The sequence below is a fragment of the Opisthorchis viverrini genome (genome assembly GCF_000715545.1).
Source record: "Opisthorchis viverrini unplaced genomic scaffold opera_v5_63, whole genome shotgun sequence".
NCBI classification, from domain to species: Eukaryota; Metazoa; Platyhelminthes; class Trematoda; order Opisthorchiida; family Opisthorchiidae; genus Opisthorchis; species Opisthorchis viverrini.
In genome coordinates, this window is record NW_008751719.1 from 536912 (window position 1) to 552145 (window position 15234).

Sequence of the window (15234 nt, forward strand, 5' to 3'; positions counted from 1 at the left end):
ATGGTTGTACGGCTGCGAAGCAGCGGTGTTGAACACTGGTGTCCTGCTGTTGATGATGATGACACCGGTTTCACAATCCTTAACAGCCACCTTCATCTCATGTATCAAAACTAGGTCCTTCTCACTACCATCACCACAGATGGATTAGTGCAATTTAAACACTTGACTCTACGAACACAATGACTGAGGTTTCAAATCCCTAATTAATACTACTCAAAGTGCTTGAATTCTTCCTTGAGGTAGCATTATGGTTTATGCTAGTTGAAGTACACCAGATCATAACCTGGTCACACAAAACTGCACACCAAATCCAAAAGCGTCAAGGGAACCAAACATCTGGCCCAATTTGATGAAGAAAATTCGGAAATAATGAATGGAGTGTATATTTCTGTACAATTATGGATCGAAAAGTATTATCACCAAGCTATGTCGCTGAGTGACTCATCAGCAAAGCTCGACAGGACATCATCCATGTCTGTGAACAAACAAAAAGGAGCATTGGGTTAATTAGGCAAATACAGCTGGCCTGCGACTGAGTAGCTACGGTAAAAAATAACACAGCCACTATCTTTTACACTAATCACCTGAAGACTGTAAAGCTTCCGAAAGTAATATGAAAATAAAGCTCGGGCGCTCGTAGCTGAATTAACTACAGGGGCAGTTAGATGAACCGATCTGCTTCATCAAGGTCACTATCCAATTGATAGATTTCAACGAACAAGATTATCATCATAGACAGCAAAATTAGTGTTGATGCTGATGCCTCACTGCCGTTCGTTTAACTATATTTAAAGCCCTAGGGTGAAAAGAAAAAGAGTAGGCGCTGACGAATAAGAACGACCAACTGAAAGACTAACCGGGTTGATTGAACTGAAATAGGGCGACGGTACACCAAATCCACGCAGCGTACTGACCATAAGGCAAAAAATTGTTGAATGCTTACCCATTTATTTGGCCAACTGGTGGGATAATAAGTTACCTGATTTCAGATACACTGCGACGGCACGTATTGGATTATTGTGGCTAGTTCGTTTACCACTACCTTTAGGTGGCACACTAATACTACTGAACCCGCCACGAGTAGCACTTCAAGTAGGAGAAACTTTATGAAGTCGAACGGCGATTTTCAGTGTGTATATCGTAGACCGTAACCGAGTTTGACTAACTCACTGGAAACCTGAAAACAGGAAGAGGTCAAGCAACAATGCAAGTTTGCGCGTAAGTTTCACCAAGATCGGGGCTGTACGCCTACCATAAAGCTACTATCATCCAGGCACCGCGCTATGTGGGACCGACAACTGCGGATAGTGGGCAAACATGAGTTTCGAAGTTGAAAGTATTTGGCATCCAACGGAATCCTTCAGAAAAGTTGGGTATGCTAATAAAAAGGTTCGCAAGCACATCAATCAATCATTGTCCAACTGAATTAAACCTATACTTCAATGATTGAAATAAGTGTTTTTTTTTAAAGCAGCTCCGAGCATATAGTACTGGAAGAGTAAATCCAAAGTATTCAAAATCCTCTTAATAAAAGTACAAGACATAAGTAACATCCAGGGCCTGAGAGCATAAAATGTCATTGCTCGGCAACTTCTAAAAAAGACCAACTATGAAGATATTTGAGTTATTTGAGATAGCCATTTCACCAGTGGAATGCCAACGTTAGTAATAATGAAAAATGGAGAGTTAGTAAGACAGTCACGAGATCCGCTTCCTTCGGAATAAAGGAACATTCCACATCCCAAAAAGTCGGAGCACTAAGTGGCAGGAAACATTCCTGAGACTTCTGTGAAAGCGTTAGACCAGGCCTGTAGAATCATGTAACCTTCAGGAGTGTCAAGCCCACACTCGAGTACTACATGGCCAGTATATTTGCATCGTATACGAAATAGGACGAAAACAAAAGAATGTCGGAGAACAGTAATTCCTTACTGTCTAGAGGCTAGAAAACTCGCCGCTGTCACACCTGTCAAGTAGAGCCCAGCAATAAGTAGACCGAACATACAGCAGGGATACCTGAGTTGCGTTAGAAAGCGATCATCAAGTCCACCATTAGTAATAAATCTTGTTGATTTTTTCCGTCTGCCTTAAAACTCAACCGACCCTGTAACCTGGTGAGCCGCCCTGACGAAGGTATTATGCCAAAAGTAAAACGTTACCCAGCGACGAACCTATCAATCGTTTTCCAAACATTTCCGATGGTTTCCGATCTTACAAAACTGAATAACTCAACAGCCGTAAGCGCAATAAGCTACAGATGAAGATTAAGTGGGATGTCCAGAGTTAACAAGGGCATATGGACCAATGCAAGTTTGAAGAACTGAGTCCTCGGCCGGGCTCAATAGAGATGTAAGAGACGTCATTTGGATTGACAACACAATCCCCACTCCTCAGTCACTTTCACGAATTGTTGATGCACGTGTAGTAACGCAAACTAAGGCATGTAAAGGGAAAATGGTCCAAAACGGCGACAGTTCATCGAGTCACATACGATGTCTGCTCAACTGAGGATGCATTCAGTAAGCAAATAACGAGGACGTTGAATTAAGGCGCAGGAATCAAAACAAATTAGCAAAGTGGGGTGACATAGAAGTGCGGAGGAGCAGGTCTCCCTTCGAACCAGGGGCCCTAGTAGTCCGGTAGATAACACCGAGTACATGAGTTTGAACGATCTGGCCTCCATCCCAATGTATAGTTTTTGTTTAGGGAACATATACGTAAAAATGCGTTAAAGGTGATATACATGTACGCTGAATAGAGGGATAGTGGAATCTTTTCAAAGTTTACCAGAGGGATGGATCAATAAATTGACAAAACGGCTCTTTAAAAGGGGAGTGTATCCGAAACGAAATCACAAGACTTGACTATGACCCACCAGTGAAAATAGTCGGCGCAAAAATCAAACTGACTTGTTTGAAATAACAGTGGTGGATGATGTAATTCTGCATGCCACTCGTCCCACCTCTAATTATCACTTTATGAAATTCAACGTTCACACTGATGTATCGTCACTTTACAAATATTGGTAATTACGGGGGCAAAGCGCTACTGTGGACATTCAGGTCACTAAGAAATCATGCGGTGTGTAGGACACAGAAACAAAACGGAAAATAGATCTTGCACACGTGTAATGCGCTACTCATAAGGTTGCTGAAAACTCTCCGGCAGTCCACGGCCGGTTTCGCTCGGCTCCGAGTCTTCTTCAAGCTTATGTTCTACGAGATTCGACTTATACACTTACCTCTATACCAATTTGGTTTCGACTGGGGGCTTACCTGGAACCCCGCTCAATTTCTGGTTTATGTTCTTCTTCATAGTAGTATTACGTATAGTGCATTGAGTGTATACAATGTATTGCAATGTCTCGAACACTGTGCCAACTGGAACATGAGGCGGCCTGGTGCAGCATATCTAGTTGAGGAAGAACGTCACACTCGAGAGGTTCAGATGGGTGCCGCGTGAGTCTTCTGTCAAAACCAAATTGATATGCAGATGAGTGTAAAAGTAGACCCCTTATCATTTTTTGCGTCAAATTAGATGAGGAATCCAGGTTGGAACAGGAGCATACATCTACGTGACATGCAGTACGTTGACCTTACAAAACACTCACCATCATTGAGCAACTTATCAACTGCAGGGGGTCCAGTCACAAAAGACTGGGGTCGAATGAAAGCATCGGGGGAAGGCTCCGGAATGGAAACACTGTGCGTCGACCCACGAAGGAGAGAACCCAACCCGGTGCGAACAGGTGTTTGACAATTGCGGTTGGTTTCTGATGGAGGAATCGATGGTCTGGATGGTCGGATCCTGTAATCCGAGGCACTGAAATAAAGCGATGCAAAACTGCTATGTTGAACGCCTCTGGGTATAAAGAATATTAGTTGTCCTGAGATGGGACGACTCCGCAAGTCAGTTGATTAATATCATCATCACTGACAGTGAAACCAGTTTTGAAGATCCATGCCTCAAATGTCCACAGTGAACTACAGGTCCTTACCAGGATTTCTGAAGTTGGGTTAAAGTATAATGATAGTAGTAGAAATGCAGTCGACAGTCGGAAATTTCGGTCACACTAAGACATTTCCCTTTAATAGGATTCATCAAATGAGCACAGAGGAATCGAAAGAGGGATGGTTCAAACAGTAACAGTTTCAAAATGAATTCTAATAGAGGGAAATGAATATCAGAGTGCTTCATATGGATGAACGTCATGGTTGTACAATCAAGTTGGCAGTGCATATAAAACACCCAACCCAGCGCATGTCGCTCTGAATGGTGCTGCGTCACGTTGAGTAAAACCGCTCTAAAAGGATCTTGCAGAAAAACGAGCTGAAATGGTAGCTCCGGATCGGTGATAGGTATAGGGGATACCGCAAACCGAAGCTTGTACATAAACACACCAGAAAGGATGAGAATGAAAAACGCTGTTTCAGTTGACCAAATGATTGCGCTCCATCAAAAGAACATTTTGGTTGGTTTTCCTATGGGAAGATCATTATGACACATAAGGTGTGTAGTAGTAACTGGAGTGTCTCTGATCAGAAAATCCACAGAAGAGCGTTGCGGTTTGTATGCATGTGACCGCCGAGAGTATGGTACAGAGTACCATGAGTTGAGTCAAGATATCAAAGTTCTGTTTACATGTAGCAGGGAGATAACGCGGCAATGGCCAGACAAAGAGCATAACGGGTTCCAAGCGACTGGTGCTACATAGTCAAGATTGTTTTATATCACAAAACTTTATCAGTCCATCTGACGGTTAGCACCTCGATGTTGCGATTAGAAGGCAAACAGTGGGGTACTTTGAAGACAGAAAGGTGCTATAACAATAGAGAGACTGTACTTGATCTATATCATACAGCCGCCCACTGAAATAAAAAGGCCTGCTTCCGGACCCGTGAGAATAGCACAGAAAGACATTGAAAATTTGCTAAAGTACGGACAGCATCAAATGTGATTGGCAGCTGTTTTTGTTTCATCCAGCGGTGTTATTCACTTGTCCCTTGCAATCGTACAGAGTACCATAACAAGTTAGTCACAACAATAAGTTGAATTCAGTGAAGACACTATCAAACAAATCTTCATTGGTTGCTGGCAAGCGTAAATTACTGATTAGCAATGATTCTAAGTGACAAGAATGACAACAGAAGCACCGGGTGACCCCAGTGGCTGCTCTAGACCAATTTTGATGGAAAAAACATAAACTAGAAACCCTATCCATTTCAAATTGATGAGTGCTCTGTACGGCCGCGCTTTCTGTTATTATTACTATTACTCTGATCCATTCATTACCATGTGCCCGATATTTTAGCTAAACGACGAAGCTTCAGTAGGGGAGCAGTGTTGGACAAAAGAGCATCTGTGAAAGGAGTTCGACGATATCCTCTCTTCAGGAAGTTGATCTATGTAGTTTGGACTTGCCTGAAAGAGAAGAGACACCGTACAAAATAGTGTCCATCAACCGAGTTGCATAAAAAATGGGATAACCACCGTTGACAGTAACACCGGATAATACTAGCGCCCCACTACCGTACAGTTGTAGCGATTAATAAAGGACTTCAGAAGTAGGTTTTGGCAACACGCAAAAAAAGTATACTTACTCGGATGATAAAGAGGCGTTGATCTGGGAATCTTTTTGAACAGGTGGCTTGCGGGAGGTCTCAAGAGTTCCTAGAGTAATCGAAGACGGTTGGAAATCATGCTGTGCTGGAACGCCAGAACTGGAAGTTGACTGATTCGGGACTCGGCTGTGCCTGAATAGTGGAAGAATAACACGAAAAGATGTGTGAACATTCATGTGAACCTCAATTACACCAACTGATATAAGAAAATCCGAGTACAGGAGGTGACAGATAGAGGAAAGTAATACACCGTCACACATGAAGTTTCAATGGGTAGCCTCAAATCCGATCTTGATGACATATACATTTGTTTCCATTACAACAGCAGAAGAAACCGATCAAAAGGCGACTGCTATTATTACACAATTGCAACGGGAAGAAATAACCGTTCAATTAGGATGCGACCCTGAAACACCTACAAAAACACCATCGGCTTCTTGCACGCCAGCATTGACTTTACCGCACGAAACACAGAGGATAAATATCCGCTGGAGTTGACAGGCAAAAGCAGTAATGGCTATGGGTCGTTTATTGTTGTTGGGACGCAGCACTGTAAACTGGACTTCTAACTGGGGAGCTGAGGTTCTGACTAGGCTATAGCTGCTGCGGATGAACCAAAGCCACCGTAGTCCTCTCTGTCCGAGGAGCAGTATCCCCATTAGCTAGGAGACCGGGACTGGTGAAGCCATCCAAGTAAGTTGTGAAATCCCGGCAATCAGGAGGATGCAGTTTGATTCCGGTTGGCTCGCAGCAACAACCCAAGCGACGTAAGTACAAAACGCAAACAAAGCCGTGCGATGAAAAGCAAGCAACCTAATTAATGCTGTCAGTACTTACATGGTCTGTGTCGTCTAGTAAGCAATAGTAATATTCAAATGCAGTATCTGAACTAATATGTATGAAAAGACCTGTTTATTGAGCAGTTTACGTACTCATCTGACAATGATTTAGATACACTTGCCTAGCCAAAAACTTGGTCATAATCGCAATCCACATGAACGTCACCACCTCATTAGGTTGGTGAAAAGGAATCCAGTGACTTCAGTTTGCTACAAGTTCTTAAAAAGTTTCTAGCCAAGCATAGGTAGGACCACGTGCAGCCTACCTTGAAAGGCGAGTCAAACCCGAGTCATAAGCCTCTTGTCTCTCAATCAACGTCAACTGAATTAGAATGATTCTCAAGAACGGGTCTTAGCTTCTTAGAAAACGAATGGACAAACGAGGTCGAACAAAAACATGTTTGGAGTCACTGCGAATGGACGAGTCTTGAATCCACTATCGCCATCAACAGCTGGCCAGTGCGTGAACTGAGTTCAAAGGAGGTGATGATCAGACCACCATTGGCTGTTCTTGAGGGAAAGAACGCTTATTTAGTCGTACATCTGAGCACGATCTTTGCCAAATAAGGCTGTGACATATTTTGACTGTTAGAAAATATATGAAAGTTCACGATACAACTCCAAAGTGCTTCACTCAACTGGGGCGTAGGCAGAGATCTCAAACAGGTTGTTTTCCCCGCTGTTGGTGCACTCAGGCTGTCCTGGCCAACCCGATCGCACACAATTTTTTGTTCGGAGGAATCCAGTCCAAAAGGGCGTCCTCGGTCTACGAACTTAAGGCGATCACTAGAGCGTTAACGCGATCTTCAGTTTCTGGGTCGCTGGATACCCGAAGAGAGAAGTGGGAACACTTAAGGTTCATTTGAGCCAACTTGGGACATATCACCGTGATCTTGTGGACATACTTTTGACAGGTTTTATAGTGTTAGGAAGTATGTGATTAGGAACATTCGAGTGAGAAGAAAATATAGCAGAGATGACTGTTTCTTCAGTGCTGTGGGGAAAATGCTACCTCATGGTTACTCAGGCCGATGAACAAAGGTCGTCTGAGAGGCTTCAACTTGATACTGATCTAAAGGGCCATAGGGTTAAGTGAAGAGCGACCCAGTTCTGACGTTTTACTGAAATCTTGTCGGCGAGGCAGCTAGTGTTAGAATTCTCTCTTCCAGAAGCTAGAGAACAAGAGTATGACACTTTAGGAATTCGCTTTGCCTAAGGGAATGGAGCAAAGCAGACGTCTTATACCCCTTGCCGCTGTGCATTGGCAGCCGCACCAAAGTTTTTGTGAAATTTATTAATTTGCTAACCGTACTGGATAATGCGCAAACCGTCAGGCAATCGCAGCCTACATTTTCAACAGTCGGCCCCTTTTTATTTGTCCTCTTTCGAGGAAAAGGCGGTATCATCACTTCAGAGACTATGGAAATCTTGGTCTTCTAGAGGATTGTCATTGTAACCCCACCACAGAGAGTAGTAGACTTTATTTCCAGACCACATGTCACCACTATTCTGTCGAACGGGAGTTTGCTGCTCCCAGTATGGCAACCCCACTTCGGTCTTCCTTCCTTCAACCAACAAAGCTCGCAGGATTATTACATCAGTCCGACCACCACATCAAGGCAACAGAATTCTAGCCTATATTCATACCAAGACGACGGCCCTTGGAGAACCCCCGGTCGTGGGTTTGATCCTCTCATCAATATAAGGAGGAACAAAATGGAGAGTGAACACCACTGCTTGCATGGAAACTGATGAAGCGTTCTCCATACAATCCTATACTCGTGAGTGTGCAACCACAAGGGACACGTAATTTAAAACGACAAGCCTTGTTGCACCAGTATGTTCAGTAGGGCTAACCGGCCAAAAAATCGAACGCTCTTGAAGTAGATAAGCATCAGTATTGTTCAGCACCCATTTGTATGGTATGGCTTAAACAATTTACAGTGCGTAAAAATCTGGTTGACTAGATTCCTTCTTGGCTGCCTCTTTTCGGACGAGGATTGTGCGTTTCGCATTCAGCAGAATTTAGCCCGTCCGATTAGAACTTTCAACCACATTTCTATGCTAGCGGTGAATGCATCTGCTAGCACCAGAGTGGACGGAATTCCCAATGTGACACCTTCAATCTGCTTGTGCCAGTTACGTTAGAAGCCAGAAAAAACATCCTCTATGCTAAGCAAAGATAGACATTTCAGGTCAGTCGTTGATACTTCACAGTTGATGTGGCCACTGTGGACAAAATATTTTATATGAAGCCAAAACCTGCAAGAGAGAACGACTAGAGTCTGACGGCAATGCAGCAGTTCGACATTTAAGGAAATCGCCACGCAGTTCGCAACCTAGAGTTTTGTGATACGATTAGTCCCTAACCGACCTGGCATGTGTCCATCAGCCTAGTAGAGTTAAATGGGCCACTCGGTTACACGGGCCGTCCCATTCCTGCCAGGTTCAACCTGTTAGTGACAGAAACTTTTGGATGAAAAGCTAACCCGAAAGATGGTGAAACATGAGGCTCCAATAAGCCGGGATCCCGATGGACAACTTCGTCTGGTCATGAGGACCACATTCACTTGTAGATCGATGCATTGATCATCGCAACAACTTTAGCAAGAAATAGAATCTGACTTTTTGGACAGCCGACACATACTCAAAAGGTTCTTTGGGAGTACGAAGCAACCAAGCAGCTCAGGTTCTGAAAGATTCTATGCCAACTGTACTTCTGCACATCATCATCATCATCATCATCGACAGCATGACATCAGTGTTCAACACCGATGCTTCACTGCTTCTGTACATGGAAGTCTCTAAAATTTGCAACTAGAACGAAATTACTAAACCATACTAGTTTCGTGATTTTCGACAGGCTCGATAGTTGTCAAAATTATGGAAAGGTAAAAATAATAAATCAACGAACAGCCGCTTTTAGAGACAAGGGGGCGAGATGGCCCAAGTGGTTAGAGCGCGAAATTACTGACCGAAAGGTCCGTGGTTCGAACCCGACCTCTGCCTGTCGATTTCCCGTCTAGGCTTGGGCAACCTGGCAGTATCCCAGCCCCTGTGCAACCTTCGGGTGGCATAGCAGTTAGGCACCGGAAAGGGTCTACAGCTGAACGATTTCTAAATCCAACGAAAAAAGGGACTTTTAAAGTAGATCTTATGTAAATACTTATTAAAGTGAAGCCTACAGCTAGTGTGGTCGAGTGACGTAAGATGGAGTACAAGTGTTGCTTGTAAAATGCCGGCTTACCTGGTGGGGATAGGTGTAACAGGAGGTGAGTTAGATCGAAGACACTCTGACTCGAGTGTCTCGAATTCCGCAGGGGAGAACGGTGGATTTTTTAAGGGCTGGTTGACTGACCGGCTGCTAGTAAGCGCAGGAAAAGTCTGTCCAGGAGTGTACACGCGTACTATATTGGACAGCGTTAGATTGACGTAGAACTTTTTCCCAGTAGGGCTGAATAAGCTAACCTAGATTTGAATAGAAAATGGGAGGTGCATTGAAAAAAACCATAGATGTGCGTCCATGAAACAGCCTAATACAGAACAGTTAAATTAAACCGGCAAATCTCGGATAATATGATACATATCCTTACTGGGATAGCGAAACAGTTGATAAGGAGCGGGTGGACGATAGAAGACCCGCTTGTCAGGTTCATCCTAACTCAGCACAAGTATTAGCATAGCATCGACAACGCTAGTAACGAGCATCACACTTTGGTCACACGACAAGCCGTTTTTCGGACAAAATACTTGAACACACTTACGTGTCCCTGAGTGACGGTTAGGTGTCTTTCCTAAGTGCGACTGCATCACATCTGGCCGGAACAAGTGATATTATAGAAAACATGCACGCCGTCCGGGTATTTATGGACCGATCACGACTGGTATGACTCAAACTAACAGTGGCAGAAATGACCGGAATCCGACTGCACGACCCGCAACTCAGTGTTCAAAAAGAACTTGCACGATCTCTGAGCCTGATTTGGCTCACGAAAGATTCCATTCAGCGAACTCGTCTGACATTAATGTAACTTGCTTGACTCCAGGTCCACGGTACCCAGGTCCACGTGTACCCCACTTTTTAAAGAATATGTGGATTTCACATAAACTATGAACCTGGTTTCTGATTTGTACTTTATATAAGCTTGTGATAAATTTTAACCAAGAGGACCAACAACAGAAAACAAGCTTTGTTCACGAACTCTCCGAACACGTACCGAGAAGAATCACGCAGCAGAAAATTTGCGGGCAACCGTCCCATGGAAACGTATCATGAGCAATCGAATGAGGGACAATTTCTCGCGGTGTGCACTTATTCGAACACCCACGCAGGGCACCATACATTGGGTCCACAAGGCGAATGCCTGAGAGAACCCGTGAATGTCGCAAGGTTTGGTTACCCGGAGTAATTTGAAACCCAAAATACAATTCGATCGTTATGCATTTGATTGATTATAATCATACTGTTGTCCCTACCGCAGCCAATCAGCTGGTGGAACGGTTCTCGCTGAATCATTCGAAGTTTGCGCACACTCGATTGCTTGCTGTTGCTGCGATGGTATCCATCAGGCCTTACAAACCTGACCTGTGCGAAAAAACAACTAGCACGGACAGTCAAGCCGCCAAACGATAATCGTAGTGCGCATTCCGAGACTCATGCAATCAGAGGGTAAATATTCGTAAAAACGAATTACAGAAAACCTATTCAGATAAGTCGGCAGGTACGTCATTAGTTAGTGATATGTGTCATGGCGAAACATCGAACGTCTTCCAGAGTAGTGATTCGTTCAGAGTTATTTCGTATTACCGCCAGTAGTTCATCATCAGAATTCTCACCTTAACTAATATACCATCCGCATATGGCACTCATGTAAATAACATAAACCGCATTGTAACTTAAGTTCCCTGCTAGCGCAGTGATATTGCAGTATCTGGTCCCACAAGGCAAGGATCCACACTTTACTAATAATGGATGGAACTTGATCCCACAACTTAGGGATCCAATCGATGGTATTACCAGACCAGTCTCAGCACCTGGAAATTAACATGAAATATCAATTAAGTTGACAGCCTCGTAAGAACACTTCCACTATTTGAATAACCTATGAAACAGTCAACTACAGCGTTTTTGTCGCATCTGGAGGGTATCCACTCAAACGGAACAACACTTGGAACCGATCGAGAAACGGATAATCTCATGTTTTCGAGGTATAAGTTAATGTGAAAAAGCGATGATCGAGACGGGTCAGCATCTTCCTGTCCCAAAATTCTAACCCACTGGTTCAACTCCTCAAACAAGCATCGAAAATTTCCTCGGTTACTTAATAACCACGATACTTCACTTGATGCTCTTCCGTAACACTCCTTGTATACTGATATCCTTTTCTATCCGAGTGCACTGCACCATTGGAGTGGAGTAGTGCGACCCTTCGCCCACAGTACTAGCTGAGTTCCACGCAAGTTTTTATTCAGCATGCAGTGACCAATGCAATAGTCAAATTGCAGCACGGCTGAATAAACAGCCATCCTGTCTTTCCTCAACTAATAGCGAGATAAAGCAGAATACGTTGTGTCCTAGATACCTTTTCAATTTCGAAATATTGGCAGCTCACATGTGTTTATTAGTTGTTGATCGGGTGACTGTTTGCCAAGCTTGGAAATTAGCTTGGAGACGAAACGTTAACATACTAATGATCAAGATCGGTAAAAAGATTAAGAGCAGCTTGAACAGTCAGTATTCGATTTAGGGCCTGGATTCAAGGTATCACAAATAACGCATCTAATCGGTGTGACATACAGTAAGGTAAAATCTGATAGGCGATGGAAACAGCAATCTGGTCATGAGATGCGACAGCGGTCATCCCATATAGGGAGACCGAAAGTTATCACTTTGACATCGTGGTTAAGAATGAATGTTACATACTACATTTGCTGGAACTTCGTTCCACAAGATATAACCATGCGCGGAAGACCAAAGGTGAGCAGTCAGGCTGAGCTCGAGATAGCTTAGTGGTTAAGATAAGTGGTGAGGCACAGTCTTACTGACCTTACTGGTTTTACCTGCACCATAGTATCTCGACTGCTCCTGTTCAGACATGAGTAACCTGGCGTTGACTCGGACACCGTGGCAACTAAGTACCGAAAAGGTGTCAAAGAGTAAACACACCCAATACTAAGAGTAATCGTAGTACGAAGCGGTCTGGAGGTAAAGTCGTACTGTCATCTGAAATAGGGATGTGAATGCAGCAAGGTGTTTTGTCCAGGCATGCCTATATTTACCTACCTGTCTCCTAAGAAGGCGAGTTACAAAAGATCGGTCCTAAAAACCACAAGTATGAATGTAAAATATAAAGTAGGCATTCAGTGCCATCTGTCCGTCTGACTTTTCTGATACGATCAAATGACCACTAGATATTATTGAGATCGTAAGTCTCAAGTGATGCCAAGAAATCCATACTTCAGGCAACAAGTACAACGGCGCACACAAATCCCCCAAACACAACACATTGAAAAGTCTAAGGAAGGGACAAAGTCTCTGGTGAATGACGACAGCTCATGAGATGAAAGCTTTTGACGCAGGATACAGTCATACTCAACATAACCCAACTAGATAGACTAGCTAAAGCAAGGGAGCTGTCCGTGAAACAAGAGGTGAAAAAAGTAATCCACCCACGAAAATGTTGATTGGAAGGATGAGCACTTCGAAGATCGGCTTCCTGCAACATACCATTTGGAGACAGGGCATACAGTTGAATGGAATATAAATCTTAATAGATCTTGATAGACGTCAGACGAATAAATAGGGTATAAAATAACTGTTATAAAGCTTCAGAGGTACGAGAGCCGGAGAGTTTGTATTCAGCCCGAATTGTACCACTTATCTAGAAAGTGAGTAGTTGCAGTTTCTCTTGTTCTAACCGGAGTTAACCTATTGCGTTCTATTCGTCGTAGCAATTCTCTTGATCACAGCCTCAATGTGACAGTCTAATAGGCGCAAATGAGTTGATAAGGAGAGCGCTACTTCAGTATGGCAGGACCAATGAGATATCCCACTCAAGAAGATCGGATAATTGCCAGACAAACCAACATGGTGAATGACGTTTCCTCTTCAGCCCGCCAAAGAATAAGAACGAGGGGAAAAGCTTCTGTAATAAACGTACTTGCTTCAGCAGTAGCAACACGCAGTTGCTAAGTTGTTCTTTATAGGTCTTGATCACAGAGCGATGAATGGTACAACCCAGTGAACCTACAAGGAAGGCAAAGATTAGTGGAGACCGAGACATTCTCAACCTGTTTTGTCCTTCAGAACACCCTTTGCATCGGTTGGAAGAAGCTCCACATCGTCCAAAAAGCCACACATGACGGGCACCTTACCGCGAGGTAAGAGGCCTCGTGTGATCTAAGAACCATTGATTTTGGCAGGCAATCCGAATACCTGTTGGAGCACATTGGCAATGGAATACCTCTCAACAAGAGGCCATATGACGGGGCCGCAGTCGTGTTGAATGCGATTCATAAGTTCTGATTCTTCTGTGTCACTTGCAATAGACTGAGACAATGAGTGAGACGGGGGATCACATTGGACTGATCCAACATTGGGCTAAAAGCAAAACAAGAAAGGAGTGAGAAGGAACAAACCTTTTTGTGACGAGATCCACGTGGTAGATCCAATTTGAACTCCATCCTCCCAGACTAGGATGGATTGAAATAATTAGTATTATGCGTTATACCTGTGGTAGCATACCTGCGGGACCCGGTAATCTCTTTCGTCTGCGCATGTTTACTATTTCAGGTAAGGGGGACTGCACTGAATGAAAGTAAAAAGTGAGGAGAAAATCAAGGAATCATACAATGGTTGGTTACTAACCTGATCGTCTTCTATCAAAAGATGACAGCGGCTTTGCAGCCGGTAACCGTTCAGGAACCTTTCTATGCAAATCTGAACCGACCCCGGAGATAAAATCTGAGTCAGAATCGTCATCTTCATGAAGAAAGGGTGCATCAAACGGATCATCCAGCTCCTAGATGAAGATAGAGACAGAAAGAACGAATAATGGTCAAGAGAGTGGTAGCCAACAGAATTACGAGCAACAGCAGGCGGCTCAGCACCACACTAACGTAAAACTGAAACAGTTCCGGTGTAATGTATCCGACCTTCCATTTCTGAAAAAAACTCTACGTTGAAACCGAAGGAAAGATAACTGGTGAGAAATGGAACAAGCAGATCCGTGTCCATTATGTGGGCAGTGCGTGTGACTGTAAAGGGACTCTCCATTGTGAAATGAAACCCTAATAGGTGCTGTCGCCACTCAGAGTGGAAATTTTACAATTATTCACAGGAAGAACCTCAACCTATATTGTCCAAACATAACAAACAGCACAACAAAAGCGTGACACTGAACACAAGACACTCAAATGTGGAAGGGAGCATCCCACAAACTACATGAGATAAATGCCACCATGCATGCCATGTGGCTTGCTGCTATTACCTGCAGAAAGAGAGGCGCAATCTGTGGTCATCCGTCAAAGCCCATGAGGTGGAAACTAAAAGCTGAGAACAACATACAATCCCCAAATTATTAGTATCTATGTTCATTCTTCCATCTCGTTCCCTCGGGTTAACACTAGACACAGAGAGCTCAGGTGTGCACAAATGACTCAATGCAAACGATACGTGACATTACCTATTACGGAATCCAATCGACATAGTTAGAACAGGCAGGTCAACCCGAAAACGGATGACAGCACACCATTTATACGATATATATATATAT

General features: G+C 43.7%; 2 protein-coding genes across 2 annotated transcripts; both read right to left on the reverse strand.

Annotated features, from left to right (window-relative positions):
- Positions 1 to 397: 397 nt before the first annotated feature.
- On the reverse strand, positions 398 to 13820 carry T265_13398 (hypothetical protein; the record flags this gene model as incomplete). The annotated part of the gene is made up of 6 exons (XM_009168706.1): positions 398 to 475; positions 3611 to 3822; positions 5601 to 5753; positions 9708 to 9928; positions 13621 to 13706; positions 13751 to 13820. The coding sequence occupies 6 exons, from the start codon at positions 13818 to 13820 to the stop codon at positions 417 to 419; spliced, it is 801 nt and encodes a 266-aa protein (XP_009166970.1).
- Positions 13821 to 13859: 39 nt separating this feature from the next.
- On the reverse strand, positions 13860 to 14481 carry T265_13399 (hypothetical protein; the record flags this gene model as incomplete). The annotated part of the gene is made up of 4 exons (XM_009168707.1): positions 13860 to 14060; positions 14099 to 14152; positions 14191 to 14267; positions 14328 to 14481. Coding segments are annotated over 4 exons (486 nt in total), but the record flags the coding sequence as incomplete, so codon positions are not given.
- Positions 14482 to 15234: the final 753 nt, after the last annotated feature.